General features: G+C 39.9%; 1 protein-coding gene across 4 annotated transcripts in view; it reads right to left on the bottom strand.

Annotated features, from left to right (window-relative positions):
- The window catches only part of IPCEF1 (interaction protein for cytohesin exchange factors 1), a 190,345-nt gene that overhangs the window by 53,129 nt on the left and 117,756 nt on the right, over nt 1-19,460 (bottom strand). For all 4 annotated transcript variants that reach the window (XM_012452080.2, XM_064360538.1, XM_064360537.1 and 1 more), the window contains 2 exons: nt 7,007-7,080; nt 5,446-5,517 (listed from right to left, as the gene is read on the bottom strand). In XM_012452080.2, the coding sequence (XP_012307503.1) occupies nt 5,446-5,517; nt 7,007-7,080 (146 nt within the window). The remainder of the gene's footprint in view (nt 1-5,445; nt 5,518-7,006; nt 7,081-19,460) is intronic.

Raw genomic sequence — 19,460 nt, 5'->3', positions numbered from 1 at the left:
TATTAAAAATTTAAATATCCATCCCCTTCACCCAACAATTCCAATCATAAATATCGAGTCTACAAAAATACAATTGCATATTCACAAATAAATGTGGCAGAATGTTCACTGCCAACAAGGCTCATAATGGCAAAAAGAAAAAAAAAAACATTAACAAGAAAACGAATAAATAATTTATTCTATAACATTGATTCTATCAATTTCATGTTATAACGAAGCTAATGAGAAGACTAAGATGGGGGTGGAGGTGGTTAATGAACTGGAAAATACACGAAAAAATACATCTTCTGTAATCGTGCCTTTGAAATTACAAATTTTGAAATTTGTAATGGAAGTGTGTATGAAATGGAAAACGCTAATATACTCTTAATTGAACAGATCAAGTAGAGAACAGTGTGTTTAGCCTGATCCACTGTGCTTCAAAAACGATATATTTTTGTATGTGTATGAATTGGCAAGTGTCAGGAATAATGTGATCTTATTGTTAAAAGTGGATGGCCAAGCTCTGTGGCTCATGCCTGTAATCCCAGCACTTTGGGAGGCCGAGGTGGGCAGATCATGAGGTCAGGAGTTTGAGACCAGCCTAACCAACATGGTGAAGCCCATCTCTACCAAAAATACAAAAATTAGCCAGGTGTGGTGATGGGCACCTGTCATCCCAGCTACTCAGGAGGCTGAGGCAGGAGAATCACTTGAACCTGGGAGGTGGAGTTTGCAGTGAACCAAGATTGTGCCACTGCACTCCAGTCTGGGTGACAGAGCAAAACTCCATCTCAAAAAAAAAAAAAAAAAAAAGTGGATAACTCTGCTCTTCCCCTAAGTAGCCTGAAGTGATCTGTGAAAATGGTTTGCTATTTACTTGACCCAGAAAAAAACCATAAAATCATGCAAATCAAGAGGTTCAAATCTTTGTGTTCACTTTAAGAACACCTGTGAAATTCCCTAGGCTATCAGAGGTATGCATATATGAAAAGCCACCAAGTTATCGGGAAGATGTCACTTTACGGAAACGATGTGTACCATTCCAACCTTCCAATGGTGGAGTTGGTAGGTGTGCCCAGGGCAAACAGTAGGGCTGGACACAGGGTTGGTGGCGCAACAAGAATGCTAAATTTTTCCTGCACACGTTTAAAAGTGCAGAGAGCAATGTTGAACTCAAGGGTTTAGAGGTAGATTCTCCGGTCATTAAGTACATCCAGGTGAATGAACACCCAAGATGGAACGCTGTACTTTCCGAGATCATGGTCGGATGAATTTATATATGAGCTCCCTCTGCCACATGGAGATTATCCTCGCTAGAAAGGAAACCACAAGAGCCACAAGAGGTGGCTGCATGGGGGAAAAAAAAAAAAAAAAAAAAGCTGGGGGCGGTGGCTCACACCTGTAATCCCAGTACTTTGGGAGGCTGAGGCGGGTGGATCACAAGGTCAGGAGTCTGTGACCAGCCTGGCCAACGTGGTGAAACACCGTCTCAACTAAAAATACAAAAATTAGCCAGGCGTGGTGGCACATGCCTGTAATCCCAGCTACTCAGGAGGCTGAGGCAGGAGAATCGCTTGAACTGGGAGGTGGAGGTTGCAGTTAGCGAAGATTGTACTAGTGCACTCTAGCCTGGGCAACAGAGAGAGACTCCATCTAAAAAAAAAAAGAAAAAAAGAAAGAAAAAAAGTGTCCCATAAGAAGAAACAAAAACTCATGGCATGAGCATCAATTCAGCATAAAATAAATGCAAATAAAAGCAAAACCAAAAAGAAGTGGTTCACCCTAGGGAGAGTAGCTGAATTAGAAAGTGAAGTGAGGATACAGGAAATATTTTGCTTTGTCTCACAAGAATATGTTTTATGTATTATCAGCTAAAATAAATATTCAAAAGTTCATTTTTAAAAACTGACCAGGCAAAACAATACATTTCATGGATCACTTTTAAAAACACCATAATAAGAATTTTTAGCTTATACCTTAGTTCATAATTGTATAAGTTGATCCTCCCCCCATAAAAGCATCTAAAGGTGAAACAGGCAAAATATTGTTAAAAGAGACAAAAAATAGTTTTCACTTGAGTGTCTGAAACAAGAAAAGGCATTTCTAAGCTCTTTCCCCAAACATGGAAATGTAGCAAAACAGAAGCCTGTTGACAATAAATACGTCTCTCAGCCATACCCAAAACTGACATCCTTTTAATTGCAACCATTAGTTACTTGCTGTGAAAAATTAGTGATGGTTTAGAAGTTTGTTTAACTGTTTTCTTTCTAGGATCCACGGCTAAGAAGTTTTTTTAAAAAACATCATGGCAGCAGGAAAAAGGCTTATTTGTGGCTAAGTAGATGGATGCACAAAAGGACTTATATTTACATAAAAGAAAATGACAGATGTTTCCTGGGAGTTTGTTGTATATTAACTTGATGTGAATGTGTGTGTTGGAGGAGAACAAGTGTTAAGAAATCCATGTACAAAACAAGAGCATTCTTCCCATAAACAGTGTCTGAGAAAGGCAGCTCCCGTCTTTCCTTAGAAACCAACTCTTTCATTACCCTTAATTACTTACCCATGTACTTTTAAATTGAGACTCACTACAGAACATGCAGAGTTTCTACTAAACTTAATTACATTTCCCTTCATCGTCCCTGAGAGAAATGTCACCATCTAGAAATGCAGTTGCCCAGGAAGAAGAAGTTCTAAAACAAGGACTCATCACTTCACATGCTACCCACTCCCTCCCCCACACCTCTCATCTTACCAAGCAATACCCAGATACATGATTTCCTGGCTTAAACCGGCTGCATCAGTAAGGAGGGAAGTTCATCATGTGTTATTGCAAAGTAAATCTCTATCATCTGCATAATCTTGTGGGAGAAGGGAGAAGGTGCATTGCTGGGTATTAGAAAAGTCATTTTTAGAATAATGAAACTTTATAATGATATTATAAACATGGGAAATTATTATAGATTTCAGGCCCAGATAAAACAGATCATTTAGCCAGATCGACAATTTTCAAGTCTAAAGGTCACTGAGAGATTCAAAAACATAAGAGTCCAGACACCTCAAGTTCAAATTTCAATTTGCATCTTGTTTGTAAGTTGGAAAGATAACCACTAGCAGAATTTTAAGTAAAATGAACAGATCTTCACAGCATAGATAGGTGATAAGGTCTTGGGGTGAAATATATATATCATATCTACCCATGCAACTCTACTTACCATTAATTAGATAGGTTTTGGCAAAGGGAGAACATAAAATTGGAAGATAAATAAACTGGAAATGTAAATAAGCACTGGGGCGGTGGGTGAGGAGGGGGATGTGGGATTTAGGGAATAAACCTGCCTGAAATACAGCAGATTCAGATAAACATGGAAGGGTCTCACATTTTCATTGGTTTAAAAATGCACCTTACTGTGTAGCAGGAGAAATTCACTAGGTAACAAACAAAGCACTTAGAAGGATTGTTTCTCTGCTACTCTCTGTCTCATTCACCTTTTGCTGGAGAGAGGAAACCTACTTGCAAGGTATCAGCCACAGAATAAGTAGGAAGGACGAGCCAGGGATGGAAACTGGGGCTGCAAGGCACTTTTAAAGAAAAGCCAGGACAGCAGGAGGTATTGGGCAGGGGAGAGGCAGGCAGCACTGTTTCACTGCCATTAAAGACCAGAAAGGACCATCTGGCATGAACTGAGGCTCAGCAGCAGACTGACCTCACTGTCACAGAGCTCCAAGTACTAGTGGGCAAGACCTTGTGCCTTCCACATCCCACTTACACGGCAAGAGCTTTGCCAACCAACAGGACTTAGTGACTGATGCAAATAAAAAATAATTAAGAGCTTTGATGTGGAGGTTTTAACATCCTCTCCTTTCGTGTATCTGTTCTTATTTTTCTCAGATGCTTAAGAAAGCCAAGGAGGGGGGCGGGGGGAAGCTAAAACTAGAAAAAGGGTAGAAACAACTTCTCTGTTTGTCTAAGCAAATCAAAGCCTTGCTTGGAAGACTCATCTGTCAGTCCTTGCCTTGTTATTTCTAATACAGAGCTTCCCAACTTTCTACAGTACAAAGCCGTTCTGTGCTTATCTGGAGGGTGATGCTCGGGAGGTGAGGGTTGGGGACAGATGAGAATCCTAGCTGGACAGAGCTACTGAGCAGATACCCTATGAGGAGTGTGTGTGAGTGCGTGTGTGTGTGTGTGTGTGTGAGAGTGCCTGTGTGTGTGCCCATGCACATGTTTGATGAAAGGCAGTTGCTTTTTTTCTTCATGTTTCCAGCGCAAGATAGCAAAGAGAACTACATAGGGCAGATAAGTAAGGAAATCATTATGTATGAGTAAAACACAGTAAGCATAAGCTCTATGAATGGAGGAATTACGTGTGGCTTTTTCCTTGCTATTGCCTACCATCTGCTGCAATGGGGCACACGGTAGGTGTTCCATAAACATATTTTCAATTGCTCATGTGAAGTAGTAAGAAACACTAAGAATTCTGAGAATAGGGCTAAATTAAATAGAATGCCTTCTGATACCTCCAGTCAGCACCTCAAATACAGCCTGACTCAAATAGCCATTGTTGGCCAGGTGCAGTGGCTTATGCCTGCAGTCCCAGCACTTTGGAAGGCCGAGGCAGGTGGATCACTTGAGGTTAGGAGTTTGAGACCAGCCTGGGAAACATGGTGAAACCCTGTCTCTACTAAAAACACAAAAAATTAGCTGGGTAGGATGCTGCACGCCTGTAACTTGGGAGGCTGATGCAGGCGAATCGCTTGAACTCAGGATGTGGAGGTCGCAGTGAGCCAAGATCACACCACTGCACTCCAGCCTGGGCAACAGAGCAACACTCTGTGTCAAAAATAAATAACAGCTATTGTGATCACATCTGACTCTAAACCATTAGGGACAGCATAGAGCAGGTTGTACTGTGCACATAGCCTGCTTATTTTCACAGACAACCTGGGAAATAGACCTAGGGATCTACCATTTTGTGTTTGATGTACTCTGAGCAAAGACATTTTGCAAAATGTTCAGGACAATACACAGAGAGGTGATAAATACATGAATCATCACGATAATCACACAGCATATATTAAATGCTGTAGCGATATTTTGCCTGTAGAATTCCAACAGCTGCACGATCAGTTACATAATACTTTCAAGCCTTTCTCCTTGTGATGCTGACTCTCATTTTAACATCTTCTTTTAATGACTTCTGTCCACTCCTTTCTCAACTTAGTGGTTCCCCAAGAAGAACTGTACAGCCTCCTTCTAAAATACTTGTAATTCTCCAAACCGCTTCTAAATACTAGAGAAGAAAGCAAGAAGGCATCATAACTGCTAAATAAATTGATCCTTAAAGTAACAGAAATAAATAAAACAATAATAGCTATGAACAGATGATTAAAATTCTAGTACCTGACCAAAGTTAAGTATACTCCCATTAAGGAATATGTTTACCAATTTCCTCTACTTACACGTTCATTTCCTGCACATTCTCAGCTGCAAAATAAAAGGTCTTGATCTGTGGATGGCTGATCTTAAAAGCACTTGAAGGAAGAAAAGCACAAACACATAAAAAATTAGTGTTTATAGCCGACAATGGGTCTGAAAGTAAATCAGTCCAATATAAGCTTTGTAAACTTGTCTGCTTTCTTTATAAATTGACAAAAAACAATTTAGCAACATTGTATAACTATTGTCTGGTCTCTGTTTTGTATAGGGAACTGAGAGTCATTTTTTTTACAACAGAAAATCCAGAATAGGGTTGAGTCTTAGATGGCCAGTAGTTTCCATTTAGAGCACATAGGAATATCCTTTCCTTTTCACTTGCTAACTGCTTTGCTATAAAGATACAATAAATTAAATTTTAAAGTGATAGAAATGTTACTTCGAAATATTCAGACCAACTACTTCAAGTGAGGTATTTCTTCACATTCAATCAAATATACAGAAGAATATTTTATTTAAAAAATAATCAGGTATGGAACATCCACTCTATGGCAACACATCAGAAATCTTATCCAAGGCACCGTTTGTTAGTGAAGGAGAAATATGAAGAAAAGTACAAAACATTGAAGATAACAAACAAGAAAGTGCTTCCACCCTACCCTTTAGACAGGAAGCCCTGCAGCACTGCACAGGCCAGGGTTTTTGTAAATAGCCAGTCCTTTTAAAACCACAAGAATCAACTTTGGACACGTGCAACCACACCAGAGACAAAGACTTAAAGCTAACACCAGTTTACTAATTTTGTTAGAAGAAAACTACTCAATTGCTGTAACCAGTAACATAGGACAAAAGGAATGCCCTTTTCTGATAAGACTGGGAAAGAGGTCAACGGTAGAAGAAATAATAAGAAAAAGGCAAAAATGGACACATATGCAAAATACAGCAGACTGCTATCATGGATGAGCACTTGAACGGGAGTCTAGATGCCTGGGTGTAGAGCCTGCTCTCTCCTGAGCTGTAAGCAGGTCACAGGCTCTTTGGGCTGTTTCGTTCTCGGGAAAACCAAGACCATGAGCTGGGGATTTATTTGGTCCCTGTCAGTTCTCAAATCTTTTGGATGTCAGAGTGTAATCTCCAAGCTTAAGACATCTCAGAAAATTCAATTCCAAGGGTGCATCTGACAACTCCACGAACTAAGAAAGAGAAACTGGTCTTGATGGCATATCTGCAACTCAGTGAGTCCTATTTAACTGCTTGTTCTTTTCTTTACTAGGACAGAAGCTTGACATCTGACCTCCCTGCCAGTCCTGAAGGGGGTTTATTCCATCACAGACACAGCCATCAACAACAGTCCATGCCAAGGCTTCAAGGGGGTTTTAAAATCCATCTGCTCCACAAAATGAAATTCCAGAAAATGAGAGGTTAAATGCTTCTATTTCTATTTAGGGTACCAACCCACAATGCCCAAAATTCTCAGACATTCGGATGTTACTTTCACTCACTTCTAAATCACCGTATCACTTGGTGAATATTATGAAGAGATAGTATCCTGGCTCAGAGTTTTGTGGAAGATGAGAAACAACTTACTGCTTTTTCTTGCATTCAGATGCTCTTTCCACAGTGAAATCAGGCAGGTTGACAAATCCATCAGCTTTCTCTGCCTGAAACAAATACATACCACAAATAGGAATGAATGCATCAATCCAGGGGATTAGTGTATTGAGATCATATACATGGAATAGGGATGGTATAAATGAAACGAGGGAGAATCAAGAGATAACACCCTGAATCACCATGGAGGTATCCCAGATACACAGTTCATGAGAAAAATTAATGTTCTTCTAATAAGTCACCCAGAATCTTTCCATGAGAAGTGACATGGCATGGCACAGCTTAGGGATGGTCACCATACAGCAGGGATAGGATCTGCCTCCTCCCGCCTCCTGTCTCCGTGGAAAACATAGCTAACCCAACAGAGTCTTATGTCTGCTGAGGCCATCAGCATCCACAGCATCTTCTCTTCCTCCCACTCTCGTCAGCTAGCACATAGGAAGAAATCTAACTAGCATTCTTGGTATGTATGGTGCCCAGAGTCCTGACTTTGGAGTTAGCAAATCTATATTCCTATCACGGATCGACCAGTTAGTGACTGTTGTGATTTAAATGAGCTCAGATAAATAAAACAGTTAAGAGTCACTCAACAAACATTATTTCCTCTCCCAAGTCTGTAGGCAGGGCCTTGGGGATTAAATCACAGAGCCACATCTTTCAGAACCTCAGTCCCATCATTGATTGCTGGGGTTTCTTTCTACAAAGAAAACACTACAGAAGAAAATTACATTTTTGAAGACTTAGCATAAATGTCACTTTACATCACCAAAAAAAATGTATAGGAAATGTAATCACTGTCCCACCTCTCTAAGAATTTGTTAATCTGTGTTTTACGAATAAAGTTTAACTGAGCCACAACGAAGCAAGGTTGTTTGTCACCCACAGAACTCAAATCTTTCATCTACACTGGTGTCTCTGAGTAGGGAACAGAATCTACAAGACTAGACATAGATGAGTCTGTGGTTATTGGGAAATGAGTAAAAATTGATTTTGAAAATACAATCTTAATTTTCCAAGTCAGCTAGCCAATAAGTTAGCACCATGGGTGCTTTTAGTTTCCTTCATCATTCTGCCCTTTCCTTTATTGCCAACTAGAGTGCAACTTGCATTCTTTTCTTTGGAAAAATTAAACTGTGAGGCATCCAAGTTTAATTGGATGCCTAGGCCCATCTTCTCTCTCTTATGTGACTCAACTTACCTAAATTCTTCACCTGAAATGCCTTCCTCTTATAAGATTCAAAACTCAAGGCTGGGAGCAGTGGCTCACACCTGTAATCCCAGCACTTTGGGAGGCCGAGACAGGTGGATCACTTGAGGTGAGGAGTTTGAAATCACCCTGGCCAACAAGGTGAAATCCCATCTCTACTAAAAACACAAAACAATTAGCTGGTCATGGTGTGGTTTCAGCTACTTGGGAGGCTGAGGCAGGAGGTCAGCTTGAACCCAGGAGGTAGAGGTTGCAGTGAGCCAAGAACGCGCCACTGCACTCCAGCCTAGACACCAGGATCTGTTGTCCAGGCTTTTTTTAAGAACTTGTCTTTAAAAAACAAAATGTCGGGCACAGTGGCTCATACCTATAATCCCAGCACTTTGGGAGGCCAAGGCAGGTAGATCCTGAGGTCAAGAGATTGAGACCTCCTGGCCAATATGGTGAAACCCCATCCCTACTAAAAATACAAAAATTATCTGGGCGTGGTGGCACGCGCCTGTAGTCCCAGCTACTCAAGAGGCTGAGGCAAGAGAGTTGCTTGAACCTGGGACGCAGAGGTTGCAGTGAGCTGAGATCGTACCACTGGACTCCAGCCTGGACAACAGAGTGGGACTCTGTCTAAAAAAATATAAAGATTTAAAACTCAATCTAATAGATACTCTCTTCTTTAAATATTGTATATGCATATGTGTGTATCCAGAGTGAATATGTATTCATTCATATGTATATTATACATATGCAGCTTCTCTCTTGACAGGCTGCTTAATTACTGGATGGTGATTCCCAAAGAGAAGATAAGGTATTCAAAGAACATAGACTAAGTCAACTTTTTTTACTATGCACAGTGCTCCCTGTGGATTCTCAATTAGCCTTACCAAAAAAGTATAGTTTTGAAAAACTATGTGAGGTCCATCAATTCCACTTTTAGATCTACAGACTGAGTATCCCTTATTTGAAATGCTTGGGACTGGAAGTGTTTTACATTTCAGACTTTTTCTGATTTGGGGATATTTTGCATATACAAACAAGTCAAGCATCCCAAATCTGAAAATCCAATACCCAGTGAATACTCCCTTGGAGCAGCATGTTGGTGCTCATAAACATTCAGATTGTGGAACATTTTGGATTAGATTTTTGGATTACAGGTGCTCAACTATATGCCCAAAGGAACTGAAAAAGGGTACTCAAATCATGTGTAGGCATGTTCACAAAGCACTATTTGCAACAGCCGAAAGGTGAAGACAGCCCAAATGTCTGTTAACAGATAAATGGATACATTGATTGTGCTATATCTATACAATGGGATATTATTCAGCCTTAAAAAAGAATAAAGTACTAACACACACTACCTGGATGAACCTCAAAAACTTTGTGTTAAATGAAAGAAACTAGACACAAAAGCTCATCTCTCATATGATTCCATTTATATGAAATATCCAGAAGTGGAAATCAGAGAGACAGAACACAGATAATTGGTAGCTAGCAGGGGCCCAGGCAGTAGGAAATAGGGAACACTGCTCAATGGGTATGGGGTTTCCTTTTGGGGTGAGGAAAATGTTTGGGATCTAGATAGATGAGGGGGTTACACAACATTGTGAATGTATTAAATGCCACTGAATTGCTCATAATGTTAGGTTGTATGACTTTCATCTCAATTTTAAGACCCTATGTTAGGCTAAGGTGTTTTTATGTAAATTTCCATAATTGATTTAGAAAGAAAAACAAGTCACTTAAATTCAGCATTTGTTTCTGCTTCCTCCTCCCATTCATTTCTATACTCACTGTTCCAGAGAAACTGTAGAGACCAAAACTCCACTTACTCTCGTGTTGCTAAATCTCACCTACTGTTATTAGTCCTCACTTAATTGAACTGTAAGTGATGCTATAGTCTGTTCCTTCCCTCTGAAGCTGCCCTCCTATTGTGGCCTTTTTAACAGCACATTACTGCTGCTCCCCTTTTTCCTCTAACTATGTCTTCTCTTTCAGGGGTCTTGTTCTCCTTTCTGTTTCTCAAATGTCAGAGTTCCCTAGAATTCTGTCCACAGACTTATTTTCTTTTTGTTCCAGTATTCTCTATGGATGATCATACACACCCTCATGGCTTCATCTGTCATCACTGTACACACATATCCAAAATCCATACCTTGTATCATGACTGTACACATATATCCAAAATCCATATCTTAAATTGAGATTTCATCCTGGAGCTCCTGTCCCAGATTTCCAACTGTCTCGTAAACCCATTCCCATGGGTGCCCCCCACAAAGTAACAAATCCAAAATCAAACTCATCATCTTACTCCATAAAATGGCTATTCCTTTCTCCTGTGTTCTCAACTTCAGTGAACAATACCACTTTCTAGCCAGTTACCAAAACAGAGCGTCTGAGAGATATCCCCATCTCTTCCATTCCACTCTCAGAGCCCCTGCAGATGAACTACAAGTTGTATCATTGCTACATCTGCTCAGGTCTTCAATCTATCCATTACCTACTACCTCCTTCAACTTACCAATAATGTTTTCTTGAATTACTGCAAAAGTCTCCTAAACTGTTCTCCTTCTCTATAATTCTGCCCTTTAATCAAATGTAGTGTCCAAATCACAGTCACAGTCACAGCAAATCTTTACATCATAAACATTCTTCATGACGCTGTTTGATTAAATACCCTGCATGGTGTACAGGTCAAGTCTAAATGCCTTAGCAGATGATGAAAGACCTTTACAATCACGCCCTGACTAGTTCCACACTTCATCTCTCCTCCTCTCCCACTCAGCCAAAAGACAAACAGAAAAATCTAAACAAAGAAAAAGCAATACTTCTATGGAGCTGAATTAGAATTAGCATGATTTGTTTCTAGACGACTTATTTTCAGTAAAGTAAATCTATCTCAAATGATATAATACAAAAATCAATCAACAAAAATGTAACATACCTATATACGCTTTTAGTAATATTTTTATTCATCTACAAATAAAATCAGCCAGGTTCCATGGCTCACGCCTATAATCACAGCACTTTTGGAGGACAAGGTGGGAGGGTCGGTTGAGCCCAAGAGTTCAAGACCAGCCTGGGCAACATGGTGAAATACCATCTCTACAAAAGTATAAACGTTAGATGGGCATGGTGGCACATGCCTGTATTCCCAGCTAGTTGGAAAGGTGAGGTGGGAGAATCACTTGAACCTCAGGAGGTGGAGGCTGCCATGAGTCGTGATTATACCACTGCACTCCAGCCTGGGTGACAGAGTTAGACTGTATCTCAAAATAATAATGATAATAACAATAACAAGTTTAATTAAATCAATGTAAAAAATAAATTGTAAATCTTCATGTGGGTGGGTTCCTTTTTTGATTAACTGAAACAGCTGAGATTCCCCTAAATAGGAGCCTAAATAAGTTTGGGTGAAAATACCTTAGTGTTTCCCCAGGAAATTATCACTTTATAAGCAGAGGCTTTTTAAAAAAAATTCTGAAGACAGTTGAACTATATTCAAAATCACAGATAATTTATGTCAAAAATGGTCCTTGCTTATTTGACTTGCAAAAAAAATGCCTCAAAAATGACAATCACAGAGGGCAAATCCTGAGAGAATGACAGTTTTCTTCTCTTTCTCCGCCTTTTCCTCCTCCTACACTTCTCCAGATCCCTTGTTGCCTATTATATTAACTAAAATAACTTCGTTGAATGTGATCTTTCTTCTTCAATTCCGAACTTTCTAAAAAGTGACCTGCAGGTGGCTGAGCGGGGTGGCTCACACCTGTAATCCCAGCACGTTGGGAGGCCAAGGCAGAAGGATAGCTTGAGCTCAGTTCAAGACCAGCCCAGGCAACATAGGGAGACCTTGTCTCTATTAAAAAAAAAAAAAAGAAAAAGAAAAAAGTTTCCTCCAGGTTCTGTACTGGTACCTGCAAGCTTCCCTCAAAATCCTGATGTAATAAAAAACTTGTTTTCCTGCCAGAGGTATCAAATCCATCCTTTGGACATTGTGCAAACTTGTCTTTCCAAACCTAGTCTTAAATTCAGAAGAAACACATTCCTTTTCACTTTGTTGTAGATGTTCTATGATCTCAAAGGCCTTTTTCCTCACAGTTCAGCCCATTCACTTTTCCCAGCATGTCTGATTTTGTTCATCTCAGTGGAGTTTCACGTGCAGTTGCTGTCATTAGGCTGCATTAAATACACATTTCTATCAAAATGGTTGGTGTTAAAACATTAAGGGGTAAACATAAAGGTTGCTGATCATCTCTGTGATGTCATGAATCACCTCTATAGTACTTATGTCTCCTTTAAACACTCTGCTCTTGGCCAGACATGGTGGCTCATGCCTATAATCTCAAATGCTTTTTTGAGGCCAAGGTGGGAGGATTCCTTGAGACCAGAAGTTCAAGGCTGCAGTGAGCTGAGATGGCGCCACTTGCACTCCAGTCTGGGCTACAGAGTGAGATCCAGTCTTAAAACAAACAAAAAAACACTCAGAGTAAAGGGCTCCAGGGTGTGAGAAAGGCAGGTTGCCTCCTGCTCCCTGGCCCTATAATGCCCTTCTTATCTCATTCCCCTAGATAAGTTTCCAGGATTCAACTTAGGTGTGACAATCTCCAAAACTTTTTCCCTGTTCCCTTAAGCCTGGACTAGGTACCCTCCTGTCTGCCTCCAGCTCCAGGGGCAGACCTCCCTTACAGGACCTCTCTTACTATATTTAGTTATCTGGTTGTTTGTCTGCTTCTCCAAAAGACTGTGAGTACCTTGAAGGAAATAACTGTGTTGCTCATACATATTATTTACAAGGTGGGGAATAAATAATTTTGTGAATGAATGATGGGACTATAATTTTTTTCCTCTGACAATAAAGAAAGTGTTAAAATGAGATGCAGAAGGCAGTGTGGAAAACAGTTTGGCAGTTTCTAAAAAAAAGTAAGCATTTAATTACCATACAACTGAGCAATTCTGCTCCTAGGTATCTACCCAAGAGAAATGGATGCAAATGTCCATGCAAAGGTTTGCATGTAAATCATTATAGCAGCATTATTCATAATAACCCAGAACTGGAAACCACCTAAATGTCCATCAACTACTAAATAGAGTATGACACAGCCATATGATGAAATGCTATTTAATAATGAAAAGGAGCAAACCACTGACACATGCTGAAACGTGGATGAACCTTGAAAACATTCTGCTAAGTGAAAGGGAAACACAAGAGATCACATGTGACTGTGTGACTCCATTTCTATGAAATATCCAGAAAGGGCAATTCTATAGAGACAGAAAGCAGGACAGTGGTTGCCTGAGGTTGGGGTGGAAATTAACTGTAAATGGGCATAAGGGACCTTATTGGTACAATAAAAATTATTTAAAACTGATTTATTATGATAGTTGCATCACTTGGTAAATCTATCAAAAATGAACTGCAAATTTGAATAGGGTGAACTTTATGATACATAAAATGTACCTTGACAAAGCTGTTTTTAAAAAGATGAGGTGCAGAAAAAGTTTGGAGAATAATATGCAAATTAAATCTCTCCTAGTTGGCTATCAGTGATACTTGGAAGCAGGTGAAATATGAAGCTTCTGACAATCCCACTGACAATTCAGCATGATTTGTTCAAACATAGTACAAAATTAGGTTTATATTTCCAATACCCCATGATTTAAGCTTAACTATGGTTTCAAGCTTGGATTATGGGAATTTTAGAGACATAAATATTTTACGCAGTGTTTGCCATACTTCAGATATTTTTAAAGATTAACTAAAATGGAACATTAGATCTTAGTATTTAGCAGAGCACAGAGGCTTTTTAGGACAGTGAAAATACGCTGTATTTTTATAAAGGTGGATATATGTCATTATACATTTGTCCAAATACATAGAATGTACAACACCAACAGTGAACCTATATGAACTATGGAGTCTGGGTGACAACAATATGCCAATGTCAGTTCATCAATTATAACAAATCTCCCATGCAGATGGGGGTATTGATAATGGGGAGGCTGCACATGGGTATGCACATGGGAAATCTCTGTACCTTCCTCTAAAACTGCTCTAAAAAATAAAGTCTTTTAGAAATTAACTAAAATAGGACATCAGATTTTAGAATTTAAATGCAAAAATAAGTGTTCATTGCCATGATAACAGTTGGCTTTTTCATACCACAAGTGTTTTGGAAAATATACAAAATTACTTCTTAGGTACCTACACGTCAGAAAGACAGAAAGGCTAACTAGGAGGAATGAGAGTGACGTGTATTCCCGAGTCTAAGCAGGTCGAAGAAGACCAAGCCAGAAACAGATGAATGATAATATAGGAAACTGTCATGTAGTTCCTGGTTAAAAAATGAAAAGTAATATTATCTCTCTATTTTCAGTGGAACCATAGTTCCTTGATTCTAAAAACCTGATTACTTTACACTTCAATAGTTCTGAAATCAGAAGACACCTTAGAATCTATGTATATTTTCATTGCAACATTTTCTCCCCTAAAACCTGTTATTAAATAAATTATAGGTCTTAAATAGAATCTTGAATTCAAGAAAAAGAATAGCTAAAAATGATAAAGGTTTCTTTGTAATATACTTTTGTGTTTTTAAGTGAATATAGAATTGAAATTCTTGAAATTACCTTAAGCAAATTTAACAAGGTCACCCAATGACTATCTGAATCAGGAGAAGCTGCAAAAGTCTCCATTTCTTCATATCAATCTATTGTTTTCTCAGTTATTCCCCCAAGCCCCCAGGGAACTGGAAACAGATGAGGTCTAAACTCTGAGCTGAGCTTCCCATTCTCATGCCACCTTAGAACGGTTGTCACCAGATTCTCACACTACACACAGACTCACGACCACTAGAGAAATCTGAATTATATTCTTTAAAATAGAAAGTAAAAGTAAATGGAGGTTGAAGAAAAGGTAAGATAAAATTAACTGTAAAAGTTCCAGTTCTATGGAGAAACAGTCATTCTCATACCTTGCTGATGGTAACACAAAACGAAACCCAACAGAGGGAAGGTGGATAGTAATCAGCAAAATGCACTTGCCCATTGACCCAGAAATTCCTCTTCTGGGATCTGTCCTAAATACACCTTGGAGAATACGCAGAATGATATATGCCTTGCAGCATTGTTTGTATTTACAAAGGACCGTAAAGAATGCAAATGTCTATCATCAGAGGACAGTTGAATACACTGTGGTATCCACACACAGTGAATAACTATGAAAAATGCTATACAACATATAGAACAAGCTCTAGGACATAGTGAGAGAAAAGGTAAGGTGCAGTACTATATATGGAATATGCTAATTGTGTGTGAGAAAGGAGGATGGGATTTGACTCACTATACATACTTGCTGTATTTGCAAAAAGAAGCATGGAAAAATAAACCAAAAACAAATGGAAAAGGGGGAAGAACAAGGATAGAGAACAGAGATGCAAGGGGGATTGATTTGGTTGTTACTTGTTACAGTTTTGACTTTGGAACTGGGTAAATGATTGATTTTTTAAGTCAAAAACAAACACAAAAAGAAAAGCAATTCTCAAAATCAAAAACAAATCGAAATGGCCAGCACAGTGGCTCACGCCTGTCCCAGCACTCTGGGAGGCCGAGGTAAGAGGATCACGAGGTCAGGAGACCATCCTAGCCAACATGGTGCAGCCCCTGGCTCTACTAAAAATCCAAAAATTAGCTGGGTGTGGTAATCCCTACTACTCTGGAGGCTAAGGTACGAGAATCACTTGTACCCAGAAGGTGTAGGTTGCAGTGAACCAAGATTGCACCACTGCACTCCAACCTGGCAACAGAGCAAGACTCTGTCTCAAAAAAAAAAATAAATAAATAAACAAATAGAAACAAACCTAATTGAATGTAAACATGGTGGCATAACCCCACACAAATAATCATTGCTCTGAGAGACCACAGAATTTTGACTATACATACTTCATGGCATACAGGCTAAGTAAGGACTCTTCGTAGTAACATGTGATTGTCATTTTTACCTAGTCTTGGTAGGTTTTTGCCTTTCTTCCCCTCTAAAATTGCACAGAATCTAAAGCTTCCCTCCTTCTCGCCATACAATAGCATCCATGACATTGCAACTCATCTGCCCCTTCCTTTCAGAAAAGGTAATGTGAAGATTAGCACAACAATACAATCTACATTCTGCAACTATCACAGAGAGCCGCACGTATTCTCATCAGGCGGTGACAAGCACTGCACCAAAAGCAAGAAAAAATGTTTGTGTTTTATTTTCTTCTAGATATCAGAAGTAGGCCTGGTAGGGAGCGTGTTTGGAATCCTTTTAAAAAATATAATAATCTTGAGTAACACAGGATAAGACCTAATGTTTATTGAGCGCTAATCATATGCCAGTGAGGTAGTACTATGATCACAGCCTTGAGAGGAAATGAATCCCATGCCAAGTGCCAGAGCCCAGAATGTCAAGCTAGCCTGGCGTTATAACATGGGAACCATCGTGTGCTATTAATAAAGAGCCAGGATCGAGACCAGGACCCAGCAACCAGTCGACTAATTCTAAAGACGAGACTGAAGAAATTCTTCAGAGCTAAAACAGGCTCAGAAACTGAAATTGGAGGAGGAAAGGATCTGCAGTCAACACACAGCACAGAAAAAACAACCCTGGATTTGGAGTCAACGTCTCAATGCAAGCCACATACTCTGACATCCCAGGCAGAGTACTTAACCTCTCTGAGTCACTGTCATCACGGTGAATAAGCAGCTATAACCAGCTTCTCCAGACTAAATGGAAATTAACATAGATGTGTGTAATAATGTAAGATTTGTTAAAGCTGTAAAAAAATCCAAGGTTCTATTATTAGTTCCGAGCAAAACAGGAAAAGGGATTAAAACAAAACAAAAGAGAAGGCATGAACCAGAAAAAAAAATTAATGTAAAATAAGCTTTTTTTTTTTTTGAGATGGAGCCTCACTCTTGTCACCCAGGCTGAAGTGCAATGGCACTATCTCATCTCACTGCAACCTCTGCCTCCTGGGTTCAAGTGATTCTCCTGCCTCAGCCTCCCAAGTAGCTGGGGTTACAGGCACATGCCACCACACCCAGCTAATTTTTGTATTTTTAGTAGAGACAGGGTTTCGCCATATTGACCAGATGGGTCTCAAACTCTGGTCTCAAGTGATCTGCCCCATCAGCCTCCCAAAGTGCAAAATAAGCTTTGTGACTGAGTGCATTGTAAGCTGAGCCCTCTGACTAGCTGTTTCTGTGTCTCAGCTCTCCTCTCTTTTCTTTGCATAAGATTAATGGTTGAAAAACAACATTTTAGATTATTTGGAGAATAATAATGCTAGCAAACTTGCTATAGTTTCCATATATTATTAGGGTGTATTTTTACTAAAATATTGTTGCATTTCAGTTTAGCTAACATTACCCTATGAATAGAATTAGATTTAGATCCACAGAGAGTTTTTTCTTACAAACACCTAGAAATAGATACTCTACATAGACATTTGGCAAAAGTCTTTGGCTAGAAGAAAAGGCCCAATTTCCTACAGAACCCAGAGATTCTTGGCATTGATTATAAAAACAGATGGAAAGCATTGATTATGCTAATGATGATGGTTCTGGGGATACTGAGGCTCGAACAGGGTGAAGAGGGGAGGGCTCTGTGGTAAGATCACTTACTCCCAGTGACCCTGACACATGCCCTGTCCTTACCGCCCAGGACACAATGGCAAGAGTTCCTGCCACCAGCACCTGCATCTCCTTGTGAGAAAGCTTCTCTGGCTGCCCAATTCCACTCTTCAAGCTGTGCAGAGGTGCCCAGAGATCACGGCCCCTGGGATAGGCTCTCAACCAGCGACTGATGGGACTTGGGGCAGAAATGCCAACAGCTAGGCCAGATCTATGGCTCACACCTGCAATCCCAGCACTTTGACAGGCCAAGGCAGAAGTATCTCTTGAGGCTAGGAGTTCAAGACCAGCCTGGGCAACATAGTGAGACATCTCTCTAGAAAAACATACAAAAATTAGCAAAGCACAACAATGTGCACCTGGAGCCTCAACTATGCAGGAAGCTGAGGAGGGAAGACTGCCTGAGCCCAGGAGTTTGAGGTTGCAGTGAGTTATGATCACACCACTGCACTCAAGCCTGGATGACAGTGAAACCTCATCTCTAAAAAAAAGCAAAATACACAGATAAATAAATAAATAAATAACTATCCCAATTCCTTTTCCCCTTAGTGTGAAAACTCTGGAGTACATGTTTTTCACAGACTCTCAGAGTTCCCCAGAAGAATGAAGTTTTGGTTACCTACAGGGTTACCTACGCTGCTTACTACGGAGAACTTTTTAAACTAACTTTTCTACCCTCTCTCACTTCCCTGTTTGCTTTCCAAGTATCTCCTGGATCACTTCTCAAGTAAACTGCTTGCACCCAAATTCTCTTCTCAAGAATCTGCTTCTAGGAAACCTAAACCAGGATGCTATTTCCCTCGCAGAAAACATTCCCACCCATGAACAGCCCAACTGCTTAGCACAACAATCCCTCCTTATTATTTTCTCCTAAAAGTCAATCAAGCGGCTGGGTATGGTGGCTCATGCCTGTAATCCCAGCACTTTGGGAGGCCAAGGCACGTGGATCACCTGAGGTTGAGAGTTCAAGTCCAGACTGATCAAATTGGAGAAACCCCATCTCTACTAAAAATACAAAATAAGCTGGGCATGGTGGCGCATGCCTGTAATCTCAGCTACTCAGGAGGCTGAGGCAGAAGAATCACTTGAACCTGGGCGGCAGAGATTGTGGTGAACCAAGATCGCACCACTGCACTCCAGCCTAGGCAACAAGAGCAAAACTCTATCTCCAAAAAAAAAAAAAAGGCAACCAAGGATATGACTATCTCACTATCATGTTAGATCATGTTTAGGTGGTGACCAAGAAGTGGCTGGCATCCTGTTCTATGCTTTGTTAAGTCACCTCTCCTAGCTAGCCACTCACATTCTTTCATTCTCTCCTTATGGAGAAGGAGGGAAAGGGCTCGGAAGTAAGGAGACCACTTGTAGCAAAATCATATTTTACGTGAAATTAAGTTACTAGTGAACTTTCAGGTAGTCTGACACACAAAGATAGTAATTACTTTCTGAAATATAATTTTCAAAAGCAATTAAGATGGAAACCTCAAAATTTAAAAGAGTTTTGCGTGATTGTTCTCATGGTGTGAAATCCTTCGCTTCTGCTCAGGCTCATCTCTGCCCTAG

This window comes from Aotus nancymaae, unplaced genomic scaffold, assembly GCF_030222135.1.
Source record: "Aotus nancymaae isolate 86718 unplaced genomic scaffold, 86718_ANA_hifiasm-v0.15.2.pri h1tg000040l, whole genome shotgun sequence".
Lineage (NCBI taxonomy): Eukaryota > Metazoa > Chordata > Mammalia > Primates > Aotidae > Aotus > Aotus nancymaae.
The sequence above is the reverse complement of the archived record's forward strand: the minus strand, read 5'-3'. Positions and strand labels throughout refer to the sequence as shown.